This window comes from Pterocles gutturalis, unplaced genomic scaffold (genome assembly GCF_000699245.1).
Source record: "Pterocles gutturalis isolate BGI_N339 unplaced genomic scaffold, ASM69924v1 scaffold16436, whole genome shotgun sequence".
Lineage (NCBI taxonomy): Eukaryota > Metazoa > Chordata > Aves > Pterocliformes > Pteroclidae > Pterocles > Pterocles gutturalis.
The window spans coordinates 23,436-48,068 of record NW_010100677.1 but is presented as its reverse complement, the minus strand read 5'-3'; the positions used below and the strand labels follow the sequence as shown (position 1 = coordinate 48,068).

The window sequence follows — 24,633 nt, the reverse complement described above, 5'->3', positions numbered from 1 at the left end:
TTGAAGCCTTCCCCTTCTGTATGACGGTGAATGTCAATTACGTGTTACTTCCTAGTGCCCTGGGGAAGCCGATTTCTCATTTTGGGCTGGTGCACTGTGAGCCATTGGGCACAGATGGCCTTCACAACATCATCTCCGCTGTTCTCAGCCAGCTGTCGCACATGCTGCACATGCTGCACTGCTCTGGTCTTCTCCTGTCTCACCGAGACTAGATAGGCAGAACGCAACTTGTTGCACATCACATAGGCCTGGATCTGAAGCAGAAGAGGCGGTCAGAACTCAGAAAGCTGTAGTAAACTAACAGGACAAGCTTAAGCAAGGATTCACTGAAAATAACTAGTTCAGAAGCATGTTTTACAAGGTAGCAGCATATTATGAAGCAGGGTATGGCACGGAGCAGATCCCAATGTAGAAGATGGATAGACAGCTGTATTTTATTCAGGTTGTCTCTTGGGGAAACTCCTTTACTGTATCACCATGAAATTAGCATCAGGAATCCTATCTTGTGCAGTAATTTACGATATCCTCATAACAAAGAGTCTAAACCAGTCATTTTCTTCCATTGCTGGTTCTAGAACAGCTCACGTCTTTCACTGATAGATCTTCCAGAAATGCAAAATGAAAAGCCCGTTTTTCAATCTACATACAAGAGTGAGTTTGTCAGTTGGAGCAGGACTCGGGACAGTCACAGATCTTAAGATTTTATTCTCAGCTATGCCACTCAGGATCTATGACAATCCACAAACTGAGCCACAGCCTCTTTATCTATAAACGTGCATCTACAGTTCACATTTATCTGACTCTCCAGTGGCTTGGCCACCTGGTATGAAAGCTAACAACGAAACCAAGTAGTTGAGACTTCACTTTCTCTAAGGAAAAAAGTATATCAGAATTTGAGAAGTTTTATCATTTAACTCTCAATCACAACAGAAATAGTATAATCCTGAAACAATAAGCTGAAATTGTCATCTTGGAGGTACGTTGATCCTCGTTAGCTGTCTGCCATTACTAGAAACTCACATGCACCTATGTGAAAAGTTGGATAACAAAACCAGCAAACCCACCAACGCACCTCTCTGAAATACTTTCCCTCCCACTATAACAAATGCCTAGCCCTCACGCTGAGGACTAGCAAGTAACTAACAGGGATAACATCAAGCAGTACCTTCATGTCACAGCTCTACAGTCACAAACACCACAGCCTTGAGGAATTCACTGTGATTTCTACAATCTAGGAAGTGGCCTTCAAAACTTTGGCTTGAGTGAGGATGAGAGAGAAGGTGGTGAAAGAGAGCATGTAGCCTTCAGACCAAGACTGGGCTGTTTAGCTCTTGCTAAAGGAGTTCCTCTACAGTACTTACCTTGTTTTCATCACTGTCCATATCCTGAATCAGGTTGTCAAGATCCTGCATCCAAAGAAGGAAAAAGGTGTTTGCACTTAGAAAGACTACACTTTGCAAACCTTTACCCCACCAGGGACCAAACCCCTCCATAGAGAAAGGGCTGCTGAGATCACAGCTAGATGGTTACAGTGTCCCAACTGCAAGTGCTGCACATGTAGAAAATACAAAGTCTGATTCTTCCCCTTTGCCACAGCTTCTCCTGCCTGCCATGTCTGTGAGGTATCCCTAGAGAATGCTATGAGCCTGGCAGTCCCCCAGGGACATGGCTCACATGGCATGAAATGCATTTGTAGATTCTCGGCACACCAGCACGAGTTGGCCCCTGTGGCCCACCCTGACCCAAGGGGTGGACTGTGTCCCCTAGCTTGATTAGTAGAACTTCATAGAGGGCATCTCCTTCCTTCACTGGGATGGAAAAGACACTGTGGTAGGCAAATGGAATCTTAAAATTGTTTCCTATGGAGACAGGAGGTTTCTGCCTCCACACATCCTCTGTGTTAGCCAGGGAAACCTCACTGAAGGGAGCACCTGCCAGCCCAGTCAGGAGCATTTGGCCAGATCCTGTGAAGTAAAGGCTCTCTCCCCATCATGGGTACTCGCTGGGAAGTGCAGGGTAGGATCATGCCACAGCAACTTACCGTTTGCTCTCAGAGTAACTCGCATAAGGCAAACCACACACTCCCACCTTTAAACAATGCATTGTAGTACAAGCCAGAGCCAGAAGATACTAAAGACTCACTAACAGAGCAGCAAAGGCACCACAGGATGGTTTCCCCGTAGCCTGTATTGCATATACCCATTTTACTTCAAAAGGGACACAATGCAGAACAGAATTTCAGGAATGTTCTTAAACTCATTTAGACAGTTTAGGATGATGTTATCCCCATCATTTTTTGCTGCAACTCCAGACTCATTGACACACTTGAGGAGCTGCCGGATCTCACTGTATTTCTGCTGCTTCACCAGCTGTGTGGCCACTTTGCTGTACACTTCTGTAGCTTCCAGCTGGAAGTCCTAGAGGCAGTTGGAACATCAGAACAACATGTTAAATGTTCTCAGCAGGTTTTCTCACTGTGAGTCTACACAACTGAGACGATCTCTCCTAAGGACAAATTATCACATCATGCTCCAAGAAGTCAAAGCTGTTTTGGAGGCTTCTGGTTTTCCAGTCATCATTGCTCAAGGCTGGCTCAAAGGTTTTCTAGAATCAGGTTGGTTAAACTCAGTTTTGCTCAAGAACAAGAGCACTATTACCACCTCCTTTTCAGGGGTGGCAAAAGTTGGTTTTACTACTTCTGGTAAAAGACCCTTTCTAGGTCCCTACCCACCCCTCCCTCGCTTAGCAAGCTCCCCCTATATTCGTCCAGCCACTCACCAGAAGCCAGCCCTTGTGTACCCTGAGAAACAAGAGGAAACTGACCACTGTACATCTCCCATACGAAGGAAGAGATGATAAAAGCTGTGGACTGATCCTGCCATGAGTAAGGCAAGAAAAGAAAAAAAAAAAGGAAGGAAACAGAAGTGATGCTCAGCAGCTGGACTCAGCTCCATTTTCACTTGGGGGTAGTGACTGCCATTGGTGCTAAGAAGTGCTATTCTTCTAGGGGTGTCCATCTCACTACAAACAGCCGTTCTGCCTTGTACATCCTGACCTGGGAGAAGGAGCAGGGCGGGCCATATCCACAGATACTCTTTGAGAGTGCCACCTCTGTCCCAGATAGGAGGCAACTGCAAACCTCACTGCTTGAAACAGTACCTTGTAACAGCTCCTCATATATGGATGAGAAACACAGAAAAGTTTGGAAGATAATGACCTATGCTGACTGATAAGCACCTCAACTTCTACCCAGACATGAGGAAGGAGAGGTGCCCAGAGAGAGTTTCCAGTTAATTAGCTTTGCTCTCAGCCAGGAGAACAGTACATAGATAGCACTCGCCTTATCTATTTACTGTGTCTTTGCATGGCTCTCATTAACTGCAGAGAGCTACCAAGTCAGAGCTCTCTGCTCACATCTGTGATTGTGGTTTGCCAGGGTTAAGTCACTGAACAAGATGCACAGCAAAGGAAAAGCTGTATGTGATACATATAGAAGCAGCATATACGTATAGAAGCAGCATCTTCATTTCCTCACCAAGCTTCCTCCAAATACACAGACATTTAAGACTTGAACTAGTGACTTTTCTCAAAAGTTTTTCCTTTTCGGGGATTAAAAGACTTTTGCAAAAAAGTCCTTTGCTTAAACAATTGCTGCTTGCAGGAGTTTCTTTTCTAATAGTAGTGCTTGTTGTGTCAAGTTTTTCCATACCTGAAGGACTCTAAATGCAATCCCAAACCCCTCCTCAACGTTTTTTCCTTCCAACATGACCTGAAAAGAGAGGCATAGACAAATTTGAGGATGCACATTACTTTTTCATTACATACAGTTAAATAATAAGGCATTTCCAGATTTTGCCCAGGGGCCAAAGACAATGCATTACTTTAACAGAAAACAGCACCATCCCAACAAGAAGTAGAGCAAATACGGGGTTTATTGTCACACACTAATTCCCTGTGGGACATAGAGCAAGTTACAGATGGAGCTGATCTGAAGTTAAAAAAGAGTTAGAACAGCAGTATTCGCCTTGCTTTAAAACACAACTGGATGTATAGTCAAAATGCACATTACTATTTGTATTGGGATCCTCTGCCCCTGAAAGTTTGAACTTTGAGAAGAGGAGCTCCAAGTTTTCAGGTGTTCTCTGCTAGGAGGGAAAACATGATTTTTTTCATAAATGGTAGGTTGCATACATGCACAAGTAACCTACTCGTGAAAAGTACCAGAAACTGCTCCAAACATTAAATGTTTCAACTTATATATCAAGTTAGTATTGCTAATGAAAAATAGAGCTGTGTTTGAAGTAGCAGTAAGTACCTTGCAAGCAACATCCATTTTCATGTTATTGTTTCCAAAGAGCGTGGGCAAGGAAGAACTTGTAATTTGAGAGGTTCCTGAGCTCTCACATCGATGCAGGAACTTTGTTACTTCCATCTGCAGATCAACTGTATTGATGTGCCTAAACAAGGGAAAAATTCTCACTTTATTTTGAAACAGAGAAAGTGTAAATTACTATTTGTGTGAACTTACTAATTTCTTGAATATATTTCTTTAAAATAAGACACATTTAAAAAAAATTATTTTAGTTACTTTTTGACTTTGTCTTTTGTGTAGCCAAGTATGCAGCAATGAGATACTTTTCAGATCTGTGCCCTCAATCTGCATCACAAGCTGAACGTGAGCACTTGTTCACATTATTCCGAAAAAGTGAGCCCGAGAATCTGGATCCCAAATAAATACCTGCTCCCTCTTTTCCAATTCATCACATAAACTCCCTCCCATCTTTAACTTAGAGTCTAACCTTAAAAAAAAAAAAACGAACTCTAAGAAAACCAAGCCCAAGTACAAGAGATATCTGGCTAAATTTACATTTCCACTTATGAACACAGGGACTCAGTTAAGTCTGGCACCTGTAACTCGTACACAGTTGAAAGTTGTGAGTTAATCCTAGCAGGCAGCTAAGCACCACAAAGCTGCTTGCTCTGTGGCAAGACAACGACAAGTAAAAGCAAAAAATCTCGTGCATTGATACAGTGCATAGCTGTCTATGCATTGCAGTGTGTTTGTTTGTTTTAAATTCAAGGAAAGCAGATGATACACAGATTGGTATTTTTAGTAGAAACAATTGCTCATCTCCTGGCTTGGGCTGTTGGGGGGGAAAGGTAATGGGAAACCCATACTTGCAACTAGACAAAGTCAGATTTGGGTCAGGCACAGCTAGCATGTGTTAGCTAATGCGAACTTAAACACAACCACCGGGAAAAAAAAAAAAAAAGAAAAAAAAAAAAAAGAAGACAAAAGCCTGAATTTCCCCTTTCCTATAACTTAGCTTCTTGTTTATAGACACCTCGACACATCTGTAGCAGACATTTTCTTCCGAAAGGTGAATGCCATTTTTTTCCTTCCTGAACTTCTTGAGACCTCCTGCAGATAGACTTTGAGATGGTCCTTGATCTTCAGAAGCCATGTCTGTTTGCCTCCGAGTTCAGTGTAAGACTTTGCTCCATGAGTGAAAAATCTAATGCAGGTCATGGCAGCACGAACGTGATCCTAGAAGAAATATATCGAATACTAAGTGCACCGAAGTACACCGCCTTCACTAATCCTTGTCTGTACTAAAATGCTCACACAAAGCAGGCAATGCTCTGTTTTCTTTAAAGCAGTAGTTAAGCTACTGCTACGTGCCACATCCACGAAAAATGCATAGCAGGTCAGCTTCAGTCAGGCTCAGGCCTTCCTATGTGTTTTTCAGGACTGGAAAGTAGCAAAAATATACTTGTCCATTGTGCAGATTTACATCAAAGTAAATAACCAAAATTCTGACAGTATTCAACATTTCACCAAAAGAGATGGCAATGAACCTCATCTTACCTTCATGAACTGTTGCAGCTCATACAGAATATGGTAGTAGTTCTTCCTCTGCAAGTATTTGCAGGCTGCAATCAAATAGACTCCCCAGCTCTCTAATCCTGGATCAATGGTTTCCAACAAGTTCTCCAACATATGCAGTTTTCCACTTTCATAACTAGGAATGAAGATCCCTTCAATGAACACTTCCGATGGGGATTCCTACACAAACATCAGAAATGTAGCTTGAAGCAAAGCCACTGTGGCTTCTTGATTTTCCTTATATAACATAAAGGAACATTAAGTGACAGAGATCATAAAATTAATTATTTAGGTTGGAAGGGATTTCTGGAGGCCATTTAGTTCAAATTCCCACTTAAAGAATGGCTTCCAAGTTAGGTTCTGCTGCTCTGGGCCTGTCCAGTCAAGTTCTGAGCATGACCAAGTAGGGCGATTCAACAGCCTCTCAAGGGTCCAGTCCCCATGTCTAAACGTCCTCACTACAAAAAAAATCTTTTCCTTATATCCTGTTGGAATTTGCCTTGACCCAAATTGTGTCCACTGCCTCTAAGCCTTTTACTGTGCACATGTGAGATAAGCCTGGCACTATCTTCCCTATAATCACCCACTTGGTAGCTGAAAAGACCACAGAGATTTCATTTTGCCTTCTCTTCTTCAAGCTGGAAAAACCTAGCTCTCTCACTCTCCTCAAATATCATGTGCTTCAGGCCCCTAGCCACTTTGCTGGCCTTCCATTAGACTTGCTCCACTTTGACTATGCCTGTTTTGTACTACAGAACCCAAAATTGGGCACAGTAGTTCAGATGAAACCTCATAAGTAGTGAGCTGAGGGGGATATTTACTTCCCTTGACTATAGTCCCACAAAGGCAGCCCCACATATTAACATCACTATGGAAAGAAGCATGTGTGACAACATGGTCTGCATAAACAATTTAAAGACATGATACGGTTTTTTAAAAAAAAAATAATCTCACAGTAAGATACAAGCTACAAAGCCTGTACAAATAAATGTTTCCAAACAACCAACTGCAAAGTGTTTAATCAGAAGCCTATTACCTTACAGCTGTAAGGTAACAAACCTTCCTCTCTAGTTTGCATGATCGCTACCAGACTCCTTGTCCAAAACTTCCACATCAAATTGTATGTCTAGAGTATTTGCAAAGTCTGCTACTTAACTAGTGAAATTATTTCACCAACATTGCAAAAATGTGCAACTTTTCTTTAAAGGAAAATTTAAACTGATATAAAAAGACACATTTGAAAAGCAAATTTAATATGCAGATGAGCATATGAGATTAGAGTGATGATATAATGAGAAAGCAAAGCTGATAAGACAACTTAGATTTTTATTAAAAAAGCTCAAGCAGATTGAAGATAATGGAATTTGGTGTTTCAAGTTGTACATTCTCAATAATTATTTCAAATAATAATAATTTAAAAAATCAGCAAGTCAAACACAAGCACAGAAACTTAAAGAAAACAAACAAAACCCCACACACTTATCAGCTTTCAAGTTGGTGAGATGTAATGGATTCACATCTCCTCTGAAGCACCCTTAATTAATTAATGAGAATCTTGTTGGAATAATTTATAGATTTAATTGTAATTTAGCACAAACAGAACTGTTTTCTCCAGACATTCTTAAGCCCTCCTATATTATGAAATTTTCCTAAGGGAGAACTGGAAACCACTTTTTGGCTTTCCTACATTTCTGTTCTCTGGGACATGATCCTGTATTCCCTTATATTCCTAATGGTTACAGAAGTGAAAACGTATGTGTCTGATTCAACAAAAAATACCAAAAGACAAAGACACTGTGATAGAGAGTAAAGTGACTAGTGTTATTGGCATGTTGGAATCAAAAATCTTCCTTCTCTCTTCTGAACTTTATGACAATAGTCCCAGATTTTCAGCTTTGTAGAAAAATGACAGAGTGCTGTTGATGCAGGACTTCAAAAAAAAGAAAAAAAAAAAAAAGAAAAAACCGAAAAACAAAAACAAAACCACTTTTTCCTCTCTAGAAGCCACTGTTTCAATAAAATGTAGAAGAGAGATTAAACACAAGATGTAAAGATCAAGTTATTTTTTCATGTCACTAACTTCTTGTCAGTCACTGGATAGTTCGTGTAACAACATTTAGGTCCTCAGAAATCTCCTGTGCAGAAAAACACTCAGAATACTGCGTGATGCTCACTACCATTTTAGACTGGCCTTCAAGTCCTCTTAATTATTTTTCAAATTTCAATTTAGATTACTCACCTTATTTAACAAGTGAAGCAGTGCTTCTCTCATACAGTCATGCCTCATGTAAAAGCTTATTATCGCCAGATTCGTCCCATAACTATGTAAATAGAACAAGCACTCTTGATAGTAGCTGTTGTGTTGAGTCTTCCCTTCACACATCATTTCCAGAGACAGACTTCTTGTTCTCAGTGTTGCTTCAAGTTCCCTCAACGTGGCAAAGTAATCATCATCCTGCCGATAAGAGAATCAATGACAGGTGATGAGTAAAAGGAAAACTTTATTTTCAATTAGATCTTGTCACTCAGCCCTGAAGTGTTTCTGTTATTTTGGTTTTAAAATAGGTATTGCTTTAGAGGGGTGAGAATCCAGTAATGCTTTTTATAAACACTAGATTGGAACCCTGCTATCAACAGAGGTGATGAATGTTGCTGTAGCTAGCACAGCTGTTTCCAAGGACAGACAGGAGGCTTATTTATTTAAACACAATTCCACTGTCAACAGCTACTTCAATAATCTAATTCAAATAGGCTTTTTTATTCTCCTAAAATATGTACTACTAAGAGGTCCTTCATCATTAGGATACTGCAGTTACCTAGTACTAAAAGTCATTTTTTGGTACCTAATCTGAATTTCCAGAGCTAATCCCAAACCTTGAAATAGTTATTTTTAATAAGGAAAGAAGAGTGGTACAGCATTTGTAAATTCTCCTTTGAATTCCTACAGTTATCAGAGTTTCTGCAGGAAAATGGCATCACCACAGCATCATAACATATTGTTGGGATTGAGCTTAGTCTCCTCAGACTGTAGTAATAACATGTGAACCAGCAGAGCTTCTTTCCCCTCAAGTACGCCCCAAATTACTATAAAATCCTATGACCTGGTTCTCAGACACCAATTCACTGTGATGAAACAGCTAATGAACTCCTCAACAATATTATTCAGTTTACAATATGCAATCAATGCAAAAGTAGGAAAAAAGCTAACAACTGATATTGTACATGCATTGCCGTAAGATATGTATTAAAACACCATTACTGGGCTTTGCTATAGCCCTTCAGAGCAGACAGAACACACGACTTACCGCAATGAGTACAGGCTTCACAGTGGACTCCAGGTACTGTATCACATCCTGGACCAGCCTTGAACCATGGTTCAGCTGGTTTAGATCCATAGGTGGCTTCAAACATCGGTTAAACTTCTCTCTTGCTGAACTTAAATTTCCAGCCTTAAGACAAGCCATGCCCCAGGCATGCCATGCTCCGCCAGGGTCCAACCCAGATTTTGTAGAAACCTAAATTCAAAATTGCTTGTTAATATTGCAACACAGTCCCGCTACAGAAAACAGGAAAACTGGCTTAACACACACACAGTGATTGTGACCTTCCACTTCCTAGACCAGATTTCCCACTAAAAAAAAAAAGCAAACCACAAAAAAAACCATGCTGCTTACTTCTATATAACAGGCACAAAATGCCAACTACCGAAACACCCACAATCTCCAAACGTGGAAGTATTTTTTATAGTGCAGGTTTAAGCAACTATTTATATCTGGGAAATTCCAGTTCAGCGGTTTTAAAACTCAAGACTTTTCCTTCTCATAAATTTTTCCAGTGTTCAGAAAATTATTTCTTCCTTGTTTAAAAACTTAATCCCAGTTTGTAACAGTTTAAATATTGTCCATTTCACATATCACATCCATCTGAACTAAAGAGGGAGAAAACCCAAAAGCCACTATAGAACCACTAGCAACACTGACATCCCTCCACTGTCGTTACCTCTACAGCTAGTTGATAGTACTCTGCCTCCAGAAGCTGATTTCTTAATCTTGTTACAGCTGCAGGGAGAAGAATCTGATCCAAAGATGGTACTGGACGGTAGGCAGCAGCAACCAAAATATTCAACACATCCACTTTGCTGATGTAGCTAGGAGAAAACAAAGAGGTTAAACAAATACACTTTCACTATTACCACACACTTAAAGAACTTTGTCAAAGACAACTCTCAGAACAGTGGTTCCTAACCACGAGTATCCCAGGTTTCTCTATCCATCATACTACCCTATTCAGACTACTTTTTATTGTGCTTTTTTGCTGCACCCAGTGGAACACTTGCAGATGCTGATTGTGGACACCAGCTATATATTAGCAAATCAGAACAGTAGGTGTGAAATTCATATATTACAGATGCTACCTCAAGCTCCGTAGGACAAAACTCGAGGAAAGTGTAAAAATGCTCATTCTCAGGAAGTGCAGGCTTAAAATCTTATTTTGAAATATAGATTGAAAGCAGATACACAATATCAGAAGTAGAATATTTACCTCAATCTTTGTGAACTATTTTTCTCTATTCTGAGAATTTTCTCAGTAATTATTATGTAGTCATATTACTTGAATTCTACTATTTGAACTCTTACATTATTCTTACATTATGAACTCCTCTTCTTGTTCAAAATATCTGCAGTACAAGCACAAAACAAGTCTCCCACCCTCCACTCCCCAGTAAAAAAGGATAATGGTCTCGGCAATACCTCAATACATCCTAGTGAACATCTGATAAATCACCTGTCACAGAGAGCTAGATCCTGGCTCCTTCCAGCTTTTACAAACATCATTTTGGCACTAAAGAGCAATTGTTTCATGATGTCCATAAGGAGACCAGCATCCACCTCAGGATTAGTGAGCCCTTGGGACAATTTGCAGCAGTGCTCTATCAGTTGGTGGCCACACACTATGCTGTCACTGTGCAGGCTAAGGATGGCAATACACAAGGAAGAGCTGGGAGCCTGAGAATTTGAGGAAAGACAGACAAACATGGGTATTGAGGTAGTTCTCCAGAGAACTGCTTATATTGGACTCTCTTTCTCCAGACCTCACCTGTTCATAATAAAATTCACTGCGTACAATTTCATTCTCCTCTTCATTCAGTGAAAAAATCCATTCAAGCTCAGCTGCCTTGGGCATTTGCACCACTGTAGAATACTCATTATTAGAAGTTTCTGCAGACAAAAAGAAAACACCAGGTAGAATCATTGCACAAGAAGCAACAAACCTGGCTAAGGATACATAATGCAGAGTGTTCCTATACTCTCATAAACCAGTCATCTGCAATCTCCTCATTGTGCCACTTCCTGCTGGTATCACATGTCCAGCACACAGATTACAGAAACATTTCCATTTCTCAGCAGGCTGCCAAATTGTACTTGAACTTACTTTCACTGTTACCAACAACCTGTCACAAAAAACTGGCTCCAGTAACATGTCTTCAAATGATTATCCAACTCTTATCCTACTGGATATCAAGCACAGCAATGTCCCCTCTTTAGTCTGCCCTCAGGGAAGTTATTAAATATTTCTGAGCAGGATAGAAGTGGAAATATGAGCACTGTGGGTTACAGCTAAAAAGTGAAATTGAAGAACCAGTTGTAAAAGAAACAATAAATTGACTTAACTGCCTGTACCTTATTTTTAGAATTCAGGTTATTTGAACACATAGTCCAGCAGCTTCAAGACAAAAGATTGTGAAAAGATGACCTAGCCCCTTATATTAAGTTTTCATACAAAATAGTACTGAAGAAAATTGGAGTTTTGAACAAATCATTCAAGAAACATAATTTCAGTGAAAAGTCGTCTTCTTTCCTCCAGATTATGGAAATGTCCGTTTTAAAATTAGTAACCCAGAATAGCTACAAATCAAATACTGTCTGTCATCTGAGTGCAGCTGAGAATGCACAAGCCCCATCATGCTCAAGTTTGTTACTCTGGTTCCTGGCAGAAAAACAATGGCCAATCTCACAATGCTAAGAAATGGAGAATAATGCTAATTTTCTGCTCTTTCCCCTGACCAACTTCCTGTTCTCCTTCAAAAAAACTTAAACTTAAAAAAAAAGACTCCAAACTCACTGTTTCAGATTGCACAGAAGGACTGTCACAAAAGCTGAGTAACTCTAAAACTGTAGCGTGAATTTACAAAAAAAAAAAAAAAAACCCAAAAAAAAAACAACTACGAAAAATGCAATTGGAAAAAAACCTGGAATAATTAGAATAAACCAGGCTTGAAAACATTTGATAAGCGTTCTTCACAGTCTCATCAGATAAGTTAGAAAACCAGAATAAAACACTTTCCCTCTCAAATCTGAGGATTTCCATACTGTTCTTATTCACTCCTACTGAATGAATCATGATATGAAGCAATGCCAGAGGCAAAGAGAAAGATCTAACCAGAAGCAGCAGCTCAGAACCTGCATTTCAGCTTTTTCAGTCTTGTAACAAAGGTAGCAGTAAACTTCTGTCAACAGCAAAAAAAATATGCTCAAATAGCCCATCATACTTAAAAAGGGACAAGTAAGGAAAAATATTCTCATTTGTTTTGTAGCATAAATGCAAATTGTGCACCATGTTTCACACTGTTCCTGTAAGCACTTCAAATAAAGTTTGTTTGTTTGTTTTGGTCTGCCAGAATTTCATGTCAGTTGAGGAAAATTTTGCAGAATCAACTCAAACACCCAGACTAAGCAATAACAGTAAATGTCTTCTGAAGAAAGATGGCAGAGAAAAAGTAAACTACATTTTCTTATTATTCCTGAAGTGTTATGATATTAGATGTGGAAATTGAGGCACTGAAGAGAAGTTACCGGTCCATATTCACACAGCCAGCAAAGGAGATGGAACTCAGAATGCAACCAGATCCATGAGAGGGGCCTCATCCTGTGCTACCCCAGCCAGCATGGAGTATCAAACACCAGAGCACACTGCAGTGGTACTCAGAGTTGTACTATCATGGTACTACATAGCTCTGTAGTGGGCTACTTAATTCCTACTCATACCACAGCCTCTCACTGACTGTTTCTAGTATGCAAAGTGCATTCTCCAACAACTGTTTTTCAGTTCCTTCCTTTAATCCCCATCCAGCACATTCAATATTAGCTCAGACATCTCTCCTAAATCTCAATTTCCATTCATAGAAGTTTGGAATGCTCAATTTCAGTCTGCACATGCAAAAAACCATCAGTGATATTTTGGAACTGAAGTTATGATCACACTTCAGCTGCAGCTAGATGTATCAGCTTCCCATCTCTAATTCTGCTGCTCATCAGGCACTTTATAAAACTGAAGTTTAATATTACTCCATTGCTTACCTTCCACTTGGTCCTGACCTTCTTTTCTGCTGTAATAAAATGATAGAAAGAAACATCACGCCTACTCCAGCACATTAGGGAAAACATAGTTTTAAAAGAGAGATCAATATGGCTAACCTTTCCAGAACACTGTTCTGTAAAAATCTAATATCTCTTCTTCCCTCCCATCTCCAACCCATTGCCCTGCCCCTACCCCATGCTGTCTGGAAATCTAAGATCCTGCCTCTGCATTGTTGTATTTCAACTACACTAAGTGATACCCTCGGTAGGAATATTACTGTTGCACACATCACAAAAAAGCAGACACTGAGAGCAAGAAGAACTGCCCGATATCAGAATATGTCAGAGCTAAAATGAAGTTTTTGGCATCCATGTCTCTGTCCTTAAGATTTACTTGATTTTGATATACAAATAGGGCAAGTATAAAAAAACTTAAGCAACTAAAACGTGACATGTGGCATTCAAGCGCACTGCTAGGCTCTGCTGACCTAATTTGGCAGTGTAAGCAACCATTCTGACGCAAACTGGTTTAGCTGGAGGTCACTGCTTGTTTTTTACAGATGTTCCTTTTCAGATCTGCACGGTATTCCTCTTTACCAAACAAGCCTGCTGATACTGCCATAGCAGATACTGCTATCTGCAGGCTTGCTAGGAAAAAAAGGAAATGCAGCTGGAAGTGCATCCGAAAAGAGTAAGTTTTACTCTCTGTGACCCTGTCAAGCCTGCTGGCCTAACAATGAATTTCAGTCCAATTCGCAGCTTAAAGCAACCACATAATGAAAATCTGTCACCACAGCTGTCCCTTTTATTAAGGGCAGTTTCAAAGCCTATCTAATCATGAACTTGCTTTTGAATCCCCAAGGGTTCAAGGAGTCGCAATCAAGGGATTAAGGAATAACATTAAAACCCTGCTATGTCCAGCAGAGCTAGTCAACATGTGATGTTAATCCAGGAGCCGATGTGAATGAAACTTTGTCACACTAGTAGTTTGTGCCGAACATGCTTTGCATTAAAACATTCAATTCTTAGGTTTAATGATGACCTGATACCTTAAAAATTAAAGACACTGTTGCCTGGCTCTCCAGTGTTCTTTCTAATATGAAAAGTAAACTGAAGCATAAAGAACATCCCCACACCTATCAAATCTGAAAATCCCAATAGCTGGAGGCCAAAAAGCTAGATTTATTATATTATCCAGATAAACCCTAATGCTTATTTCTCTCATTCCATTCATGTACTCTGCTGTACCCATGAAATTGAGGAGAACTAGAATGGAAGGACTTACATGCTTGTGCCTTGTACCAAGCCAGGCAGATGTTCTCTGTTGTGGTAGCTATAGCACTGATCGCACACACGAGACAGATTCTCTCTGCAAGCTTCTACTGACATTTTCTTGGTGGAGCAAGAGCTGCACACCAGCCTGCCACAGCGCCTGCAGTGATGGCGCCTGTTAAACTAAGCAAAAGAGGTCATGGATTAGCAACAGAAATTTACTAAGTCCCATCCTAGATCTGCCTCCACTCATGAGTAAACTTACTCCATTTGAAGAGAGGAAATAGCATGCATGATAAGGCTTTTCACAACTATAAATGATTGATTCTCACTGTTACAATTCCTTTCTGGAGAGGGCATGGCAAAGAAAAAAAAAAAAAAACCCACAAAACCCAGAGGCAGGTATTTAAAACATGTTTGCTGCAGTCTTGGGCTTTCCACTATTTAAAGTCCTGATTTTGATCACAGCGCTATTTAGATAATCTCTTGGAAAAGTTAGAAGCTGTAGACTGTCTAACACCTTCTTAGTAATTTCCAAATTCAAAAGCAACAGATACTTTGAGAAAACAGTACTGTTTCTAAGCAAGAGAAGACAGACTGCCAGCACACCTGTAAAACACAAAATTAATCTTGTCCCTTAGAGCACTAATGCAGTTGCTCAAGTACTCTATGAAACAACAGGTTTCAGAAAAGTGGGACCAACAGGAAAGATTACATTTTCTATATCGGTAATCTGAATTATATGAGGCTCATGTTACTTCTTGCCAGCACAGTGAACTAGACAGCCTTCTGAAATATCAATACTGCTATTATTACACATTTTTGAGATCTCATAGTTACCTCGTCACTGATGACCAGATTTTCTCTTTAGGCTCTATAACTTCACAGGACTCTGCAAGGAGCTAACTGTTACCAGTTTCGTCAACTATACTAAACAGAAACTAATGGCTAAATATCAAAGGACTGGCAATCTTGTCACGTCTACACTGATGCAGACAAACTTGCTAAAGTAGCTAGTGTCTCTTAGGAAACAGACTACAAGCAAGCGTTCCTATTAAGGTTACAGTTCTAGGAATGTCTGTACTTTGTTTTTGCTCCTTACCATAGTAAAGCGTTCAGTTTTGCAAACCATACATATTGTTTCAGTGTCATCAGGTATCCATTGTTGCTTTGGTGGCGGCTTCTCGGGAGGCACAAATCCTTGAGGAAACAAATTCTGCTGCAAACTTCTGTCTCTGGGACTTGCAGATATGGCAGTACCTTAAAAAGAGCCAGGCCAAGAAAAACACAGAACAGGATTTAAGCCAACAAATGGAATATTGAATACCAGAAAACACTACAGACTTACTGAGGCTATAAGATCTTTCTGTCTTACAAGATGACTACCATTATCTTTCAACCAGGCATGGCAGAATAACACTGTGTAAAGAATATATATGCTTTAACCTAGCCTTGCAAGACTGTGAACTTCAATACTGATAAGCAAGAGTACATACTTATTAATAGACCTTTACCGTAACAATTACAGAAGTGTAAGACAACTTGTCAACATCTGTCCATGTATCATAAGCAGAGACTTAGGGAAGGAAGAAAAAAAAATATCCCAGTATATGGATACCAAAAAGCAACATAGCATAAAGTAAAACCTTAAGGATATCAAGTATTGACGTTCCTGAACACTAAGACTTTTCTTTGTTATCTCAGGAGAGGTCTGGTATGGCTAATAACAGAACATTCCTCCCTGTTCTGGTCCCCTTTACAATCTACTGTGAGGAAATCAGTTCAAAGAGGCAGGAGTTTAAGCCTTCAGCCTTGCCAACAAAATACTCATTGAATCAAGTTTACAGTATTGGATAGGCTTTTTGTTTATATGATGTGAGCCAGTTACACCACAGGCCAATTAAAAAGTTTAACATGTCATTGCAGCCCTGTAAGCCACCTTCTGTGTATATGAATGCTAAAATAAGAAAGAATAATCCTCCTTTCCAGTAAAGCTAACTCATGCTCATCCAAGTAGATACAGGATTGCAAAGGAACATTAGAGGACAATGCAATCAAGCTTTGTAACAACCTACAGATATTAAGCTGACCGTTATGAGAAAAAATGAAGAGCTACACAGTCCACTCCAAGACACTGCTGTCACCTCATGTAGGCAGAGCAAAAAGAGTCTTCAGTTCAGGACACAGAACAGTTCAGACACCCCAAACTGTAGATCAGGATATCACTGTGCAGCTCCAGTTCAGGTCCGTCACTTGCTGACAATCACCAGCCTTGGGGGTCTGAGGATACCCTTTGTTAGTCATTCTCTAAGAGCACAGCCGGTGCCTCTCACTATATATATCCTCTGAAGAGTGCATCTCTTGCATTAGATGATAAATGGAACCTATAGAAGGATTTGTGGTTGGTTTTAAGCCACAAATATTCTTCAGTTGTTTTGGTTTAAATTATTTTGTTTCTATTTATTTGTGTTTGAGGACTGTGAGTGGAGCCTCTTGGACAATACAAGGTGTGCTATTGCCCTCAGGTTACAAGAGGGATCGCAGAAAAAAAATAAATTCAAGGACCAAAAGAATGCCAAAAATATAAAACACAGATGAGTTTTCTACTGTAAAACCACAGTTAAGATCCAAAAGAAAAAAAGTTACTGAGCGAAGAACACAAAGACAGAAAGAAGTACCGCAATTATAAGCTTCCAGACAAGCTCTGCCTATATACCCAAAGTACAGAAGTCAAGACACAGAAAGATTAACCTGCAGCACCATTAATCCACTAGCAACCTAGCTGTGGCAAAGAGGTAATTTTTCTTTTTCCTGTAGATGTAGTCCTGTTCCCTATAGTCTGTTCAGGCTTGGTTTTTTTCTGTAGGTTCTAGAATGAAAAGGTTTTGTGCTGATTTTTCAGACATTTTGTAGATACCTACCAAAATCAAAACAGCGCCATACACTTCTTGTTCCCCCTTAAGTTTTCTTTCAATTGGGCCCAAAGCACCCAACACTAGAGACATACTAACCCGCATTAAATGCAACCCAAGTTACTCTTAAGCGGTGGGACACACATAAACAGGGGATAAACAAAATAAGAACAGGTAGAAAGAAAATGGCACCAAGGTCCAACCTTACCAGTAAAGCTGACATGAGACAGTTCCGATGATCCTGATTTAGACAGTGCTTCACACTCCAATACCTGATTAAGACTTTCTTGGATGCGTATCAGGGAATCTAGGACAAAGGGAAGAAAAAAAAAAAATCAGAGAACAATAGTGGCCATACATCTACCTGTTTTTACGAAGATTCAAGGAATCCATTCACAGGAGTATGTAAGAATGTCAGCACAAAACAGGACTAGCCATGTCTGACTCTCGAAGAAAAGAAGAAATATTCTATGTAATTACAAATTACTACGTTTTCATGAAAATTAGCCCACAACAATTCATGCAAAACTAGATAAAATTTAATGACCTAAAACATAGAGAAAGGGATCCCTATCTAAGTGATAGGCCACTGATAGGCACAGGAATAATACAGCAGAGAATAAGTATCAGATGTGAAAACAATTATTTGACACAAGATGCTCAGGGCAAACATTACATGTTTCACAGCACAGTTGAAGGAACATACTTGTAAAGTTATAGGCTATTTGTCAGGCAAAGATAGGTAGGTCTATGCTTTTATATTAGCAAGAGCTGCATCTTTAAACCATGAAATGAAGTCAACATTTGGAAACTGGCATAAAGCAAGCTGGTTCCACATATGTAGGTATAAATAGATACAGATAGGTATAGACATCATATACTTTTAATACAGTGAAACAAAAACACTGGACTTGATCTGCAGCACCCTCTGCTGTTCCAGGTCTAAAACCCTGAGAGAGCCGAATGCAGGAGAATCAAAGACAACATGGATGAGAAGGGATTGGCAAACCAGAAAGAACTATGCTGAGAATGTTAAACAGAACTACAAGTTTAAAAGTCTTTTATATGAAAAAAGGAACGGGACTCTGGTAAGAGGAAAGGCTATGGAAGATTAAATCACCATTCAACTTGGGGGAAGATGCAGCTGGCTGCAGGTTTTAGAATCGCTTAAGTCATCAGTGACTTTGCATTAAACAGGAATGAAATAACATTGAACAATATCATGTAAGAAGAGAGACCCCAAAAAGGAGCAACAGAGGAAAGTCCAAGAAATTTTGGAAGCTGCTGGTCCTTGAGAACATCTATTTACAAGAAAGGCAAAGACTTTAAGAACATGTTCTGGGCTAGAGGTAGACTGGAAGCACACATCTAAAAATAAGCCACAACTGGTGAAATTATTCTGGGGGGAAATTGGCCCCTCTTTTCTAAGAGAAAAACCAGCATTCTCATAGACAGTCACCTGATCTCTTTTCTTTTAATGTGAAGGGGAAGTTGAGAGCTTTTTCTGCATACTTGGAGAGCAAATTATCAATGTCTTCTACAGTAAAACCAATTTCCTGTCCAGCTAAGAGCTGGTGTAGAGTCTGCACAGCAACAGCTACCCAGTCCACTTTCATGTTCATGAGGAGCTGTTCCAGCATGAGCAGTGGTCTGGAGGAGAGGTGGAAGTAGTTAACACGGGAGAGCTCTGGCAGAGTCAGCAGCACCTGAGACAGAAGGAAAAAAAAATATGTTAAAATTACACACCTTCAAATCCATGTTTCTGAGAGATGAAAGACAAGAAACTAGCACAGTGGCTTATGCAGAGAATGGAATAACATATAGAGGCCAAAAAACGGAAGTGGGACTTCTCAGATCTATTCCTTCTTCTGTTACAGAATTACTGAGTGGATTTGCAGAAATTCATTAGCTTTCACTTTCCCATTCTACAAAACACTGACTCATTTCAGAGGCAGTTGAAGAGTGGAAAACATTTTGTGAACCTGTGACAAACATGTAGCAGGGCAGAGCACATTCTCTTTATTCTAATAAGCTTATAAAAATACTATTAGCCCAATCCTTATCCTTCCATCATTTGAGGAAACATCAAAAATAAGAGCAATTCTTCTAAAGATGGACAGTTAATATGGACACTTCCCAAATTAAATCATGTCCTCAAAAGGGACAAGTAAGGAAGCACGAAGTCCAGCAAAATACTATTGTGGCACACAGTGGAGCAAGCTGCTATTTGTAGTCCTACAACAAAAAAATATACATTATCAAAAGCACTGCATTTTGTTTACATACAGTGCAGGTAACTAAGTCTGCTGGTTAATGCATCTACTCCCAGGCTGAGCACAGAACCGTATGACCTGTGTAAAGGCAACAGCCATACAAAAAGAGGAGTGATACTGTCTACCTTTGGAAGGCACTTGGGAGAAACATGCCACGTAAGTATCAAAGACCACTATACTGGTGAGAATGTGTTTGTTTATATTACTACGCAGGAAGGACACTTGGTGTTTCTGACAAAGAGAATAAGATGAGGATGCTTTCTTTTTCCCTGGGACAAAGATAGCAGCTGTCCTGATAAACACCGAAATTTTCTGCTATTCCTCCCCTTTTAGTCTGTGCATTTCTCCACTCCCTACAGCTCAAACACAACACTGCTCTGTTCATATTGGGAGCTACAGCCATCTCATAATACAGGAACTGCAGAGAAGGAGGAAAGACATTTTAAGCCACCTCTAACCTCCCATTGGATCCTGAGACTAAGCATCTTAGACCTGATGTGGTGAGAATGCTCTGGTAAAATCTACAGACTTAATATGTTACGCGTATATTATGTATTAGGAAATTACTTATGTAATTCTATACTGCCGTTAAACCCAGAATGCAGCGAGTTTTACTCACCTTTGATCCTATATAGAGTGCCTGGATTTCATTACGACGTGCTGTTGTCAGATTTGCGTAGAAGTGAGCTGTGAGGTAATCAGCCAAGAAGTGAGCGGCTGCCAAGTTCGGATGCTGGTCAAGGGACTGTTCACTGATGGCAAGGCAAATACCAGGGTCTTCAATTCTTTGTAAAAGCTACAAATACAAACAAAACACTGTGAATTTTTACTATATTCCTCGAAAGTAGCTTTTGTAACAGGCAGTCCACAACAGCCCTACAATGGTCCAGCAAGCAAATTAACATGCACAAGCGTCTTACACATAAAAGGATGATGTAGATAATCCATTTATACACTACTCATTACCTATTTGCTCCATTTATTAATAAAAATATTTTTTAAATTAAAACAAGCAAAAAATTAAGCAAGGAATGGGACAGAAGGTGTAGTGATGGAGAAGGCTCCACTTTGCTTCCAGAATATTTTCAAAGCTACTTAGTTTGAAAGAGCCTGCACTTTATTTTATGCTCTTTATTATCATTAAAGATTTTTTTTTTAAATATATTAAAACCAGAAGAATTCACACTTCACTAATTCGGGCACTGAGGCACAACTGATCAATTCCTGCTATTAGTTTCATGTCTGTTTCTTCTGCTTAAGCACCACAGAAATGCTTCATTATTATTTTTGAAATAAAAGGGGCCTTGTATTTCCATGTAAGTGATTATGCTATTAGGTCCAACAACTCAATTGCCAAGCTCGATTTTCACTTAAGCAGAACTGCAGAGAGCCAGGATCCTGAAAGTGTATCTAAGCAAAGAGCATCTCTTAAGCGATGAACCAAAAAGGCCATGAAAATGCACATCAAGAAAGCAAAGAAAACAGTTCACAAATTATTTGACCTATGGATGTAAGGCTGAAGAGCCCTGCTGTTATACCTGCAATGCTTTCTCCATGTCTCCCATCTCCAGTAAGTGGAGAAGGTGCTCACGGTGAAGGTTGATCAAGTCTTCTCTTGGGACAGGATACAAGTGCCCCCATTCCTCACACAACTCATAATCCTAAAGAATTTAAAAAAATAAAATTTAAAAAGTGAGAGTGAAAATAAAAAAATAAAAGAAGGCCAAACTCTACTCTCTCCGATACAACTGTTTCTCCCAAAGTCCTGACCAACTTCAAGAAATTCTGTAGGCTCCTCTCCCACACGCAAAAAGTAAATAATTACACTGACAAGGAGAAGAAAATGATAGTTTTGTCACAGTCACAGCCTGTATTAAGATACTCATCTCACAGCAAGCAAGTTGGCTTTTCAGAGAGACACTTTTAAAGCCAGTCAGATCCACAGTATTAGTACTTATATAATAATCAAGCCTGTATTATGCCAAAAGCCATACTATTAAAGTCTTCAAAATTCTAATAGAAAAGAACAGATTGTATCTCAGAGTTAAGAATTATAACTTAAAATTAAGGATTATTAACTACATGTAAATCTTGACATTAAACACAGATCTGTATTTGTTTCTGTAGCACAGAACTGAGTAAAGGAATCCTTCCTCCCCAGGTAATCTCTATTGATCAGTGTTTTAAGATGCTATTTCAACAAATTTATTTATTCAAAGTTTAATGCATTCTAATTCAACAAAATTCACATGATGATGCCCAACCTTTGTTTTCAGAATTATATTCATGATGGCCTGGGGGTCATCAGTGCAGGCTTTTTTCAGGTCCTGCCAGTCATTCCACAATGGTTCATTTTGCACATTCAAAATCTGAAAAAGGTAATATTAGGGTAGCACAAATTTTGAAAGCTGTATCTACAACATTAATTAAATCTAAGAAAACAGCTGAGCTGATCGTACCAAGAGTTGCTGCATACAAAGAAAAAAGTCAAAAAGGAGACTCGCATTTATCTCTATCTCATTCTGGGATGACACAATGCATTTGCACTCCAAAAAAGACTACGATATTTTCTCAGAGATATAAGTCTACAAAGCATTTTAAGGGAAGGTTTTTAAAAGGCTAGAGGTAATAATTATGGATGAAAGAGTACACGTATCCTGCAGACATTGCTGGCACTAACAGAGAGACAACTCTGTCAGTTAGCAGAACCATCAGCAGACAGCTCAGCAGGGATTCGAGACTCCATTTTTTGCTCTGTTTGGCTTTTCAGCCTGTGCTGAACTCCAGGCCAGCCAGTCTGACCTAATTTGGGTATTGGCAGTTAGAAGAACTGACTGCAATACAGAAACACTTATTAGACCACCAGCCTTGTACACCATGCCTACCTCTCAACCTAATAAAATTATGAATTGCCATGGAAAGCTTCCGGAGGCTCTAGCATTTTTACAGAAAGGAGAAACAAACGCTTTGCAAAAAAGCAGCCTCACACAAATGTTTAATCATGTTGCAGACCTGAATGCTAACAGGAGAGTGGGAAAGTTACGAAGAATGTAAGCGGAGTGTTAATTGAATACTACAGCACTGAAAACATATGAACTGTTTTGGATGCAAGACCTGAAAAGCTATTATGATCATAAAACAACCAAGGGCTAAAACTTTTTCAAAGGACAAGCATATTTGCTCCCTACTGCCTATTTCATCTCACCGGTTACTTAAAGAACAACTTTGTACCTTTTGATAAACTTGAAGTTCTTTCTTCCTGCTCTGCAGACTAGCTTTTAGTTCATCAGTTATGCCTGAATCAGAAATACAATAAGCTAGGATTTCCAAAGAGGCATCGAGGGGCCATTTGTCCAGACAGCGCAGGGCCAGCCTACTTCTCAACGTTGCATTTTTTACTGGGAACAAATATTGCCAACCATCCTTATCTGTAGAAGAAACAAACCACTAGTTTGAAACACAGTTTCTGTAACTTGGAAAATAAAAAAATCCTCATCCTCACCAGACTGCATCATCAAAAGAAACAGTACAGTGCTGAAAAATCTATATTAGATTTATCCGAAGTGTCAGATTCTTGGGAAGTAACCAAAGTTAACATGGGACACCTACTATCTTTAGACTCCAAAAGGCACTTCTTTTCACAGGATAAATCATCCATGTATGACAATGACATTGCTGTAAGGGATGTTCCCTTAACAGTACTCAGCTCTTCACATAAAAATAATATCATTCTCATTCTCTTGTACTAAGTTGGTCAGGATTTGCATATTTGCAAAACAGAAACTAAACCCCCAGAGAAAACAAATCTAGGATGAAGGAATGGAAGAGATCTGTTTCTTGTCTTCCTACCTTCAGCAGCTGCACAGCTCAGCACAGCATCCTTCACGCTGACCAGCTGCTCCACATCCTGACTGTACAGATCCAAGACCTTCAGAGCTCTGTCCCAATCCTTTGCAGCAAGAGCTTGTTCAAAGACTCCCATTAATACCTTAACAGCTGTGGTGGAATGCAATCCTAGGAGTACCAGAGATACGTATGTCTTGCCAGAGAAGATAGTAGCCAAACCAACACCCTCCTCTTGCTGATTCTGAAGTGGCTCAAACATAGCAAGAAGAAATCGTTCCAGTACTGGGAACTCCTTCAACAATGCTTCACACTCCCTGGAAATCTGTTCCAAACCTAAGGGCGCCTCCCGTTTGCCCCGAAATTCCATCCAAGATAAACTTGATTTGGGAATTTTCTGAATATTACATGCACTTAGACAGGCCACTATGGCCATTAGCTTTGACCGAGACTTTAGGAAGTCCAGGGAGGAGGCAGTGAGCGTGTGCTGGCTCAAGTCATTCACAGAGGATGGGGGCTGAACAGAGATATGCTCAGAGGTCACTGCTGAATTGTGAATAGGTACTTCAACATCTGGTAGGCAGTGGCAAGCACACTGGTGTGCTAAGTTGCTGATGTTTTTCAGAAGAGACTTTGCCTGGCTGTTTTGCCTTGCACTGCACAAGGACAGGGGTTCACAGCAACAGTTAACAATAACTTGCTGCACATTCAAGTTCAACTCTTCTTTCGCCAAGAGAGAAGAAAGCCTGCAGGATTGGGAACAGAAACAGATTACTCAAAACATATAAAAGGTACTTTACATTTATGCATTTTCATAAATCTTCCAAACGTATTCTGAACACAAGCCTCCTAATCTTCTTCACAGGTACATACAGGGGAAGAGTACATATCATATGTTTAGCCTGTATGAAAAAAAAAAATGTATACAGCACGACATTGATAACTCGGAGTTTATGCTGCCATTCCTTTAAAGAAAGGGAACTTACTCCTCAAACATTTACCTAAATGCAACATACCAAAATGGTTCACCATTAGTGCTCATCTTTTTAAGAGCTACTTCATCAAATCAGACACTTTCCACACCAGCC

General features: G+C 39.7%; 1 protein-coding gene across 1 annotated transcript in view; it reads right to left on the bottom strand.

The window, feature by feature from the left end:
- Window positions 1-44: 44 nt before the first annotated feature.
- Window positions 45-24,633, bottom strand: part of ZFYVE26 (zinc finger, FYVE domain containing 26) — a 47,881-nt gene continuing 23,292 nt past the window's right edge. Inside the window, exons 20-41 of the mRNA XM_010080770.1 lie at window positions 23,552-24,291; window positions 22,934-23,130; window positions 21,967-22,071; window positions 21,241-21,363; window positions 20,322-20,498; window positions 18,889-19,135; window positions 17,638-17,736; window positions 15,620-15,777; window positions 14,531-14,700; window positions 13,246-13,274; window positions 10,985-11,106; window positions 10,673-10,893; window positions 9,887-10,034; window positions 9,193-9,402; window positions 8,127-8,342; window positions 5,870-6,067; window positions 5,346-5,548; window positions 4,316-4,457; window positions 3,710-3,769; window positions 2,223-2,417; window positions 1,362-1,406; window positions 45-254 (exon numbers count right to left, since the gene is read on the bottom strand). Of these exons, the coding sequence (XP_010079072.1) occupies window positions 45-254; window positions 1,362-1,406; window positions 2,223-2,417; window positions 3,710-3,769; window positions 4,316-4,457; window positions 5,346-5,548; window positions 5,870-6,067; window positions 8,127-8,342; window positions 9,193-9,402; window positions 9,887-10,034; window positions 10,673-10,893; window positions 10,985-11,106; window positions 13,246-13,274; window positions 14,531-14,700; window positions 15,620-15,777; window positions 17,638-17,736; window positions 18,889-19,135; window positions 20,322-20,498; window positions 21,241-21,363; window positions 21,967-22,071; window positions 22,934-23,130; window positions 23,552-24,291 (4,015 nt within the window). The remainder of the gene's footprint in view (window positions 255-1,361; window positions 1,407-2,222; window positions 2,418-3,709; window positions 3,770-4,315; window positions 4,458-5,345; window positions 5,549-5,869; window positions 6,068-8,126; window positions 8,343-9,192; window positions 9,403-9,886; window positions 10,035-10,672; window positions 10,894-10,984; window positions 11,107-13,245; window positions 13,275-14,530; window positions 14,701-15,619; window positions 15,778-17,637; window positions 17,737-18,888; window positions 19,136-20,321; window positions 20,499-21,240; window positions 21,364-21,966; window positions 22,072-22,933; window positions 23,131-23,551; window positions 24,292-24,633) is intronic.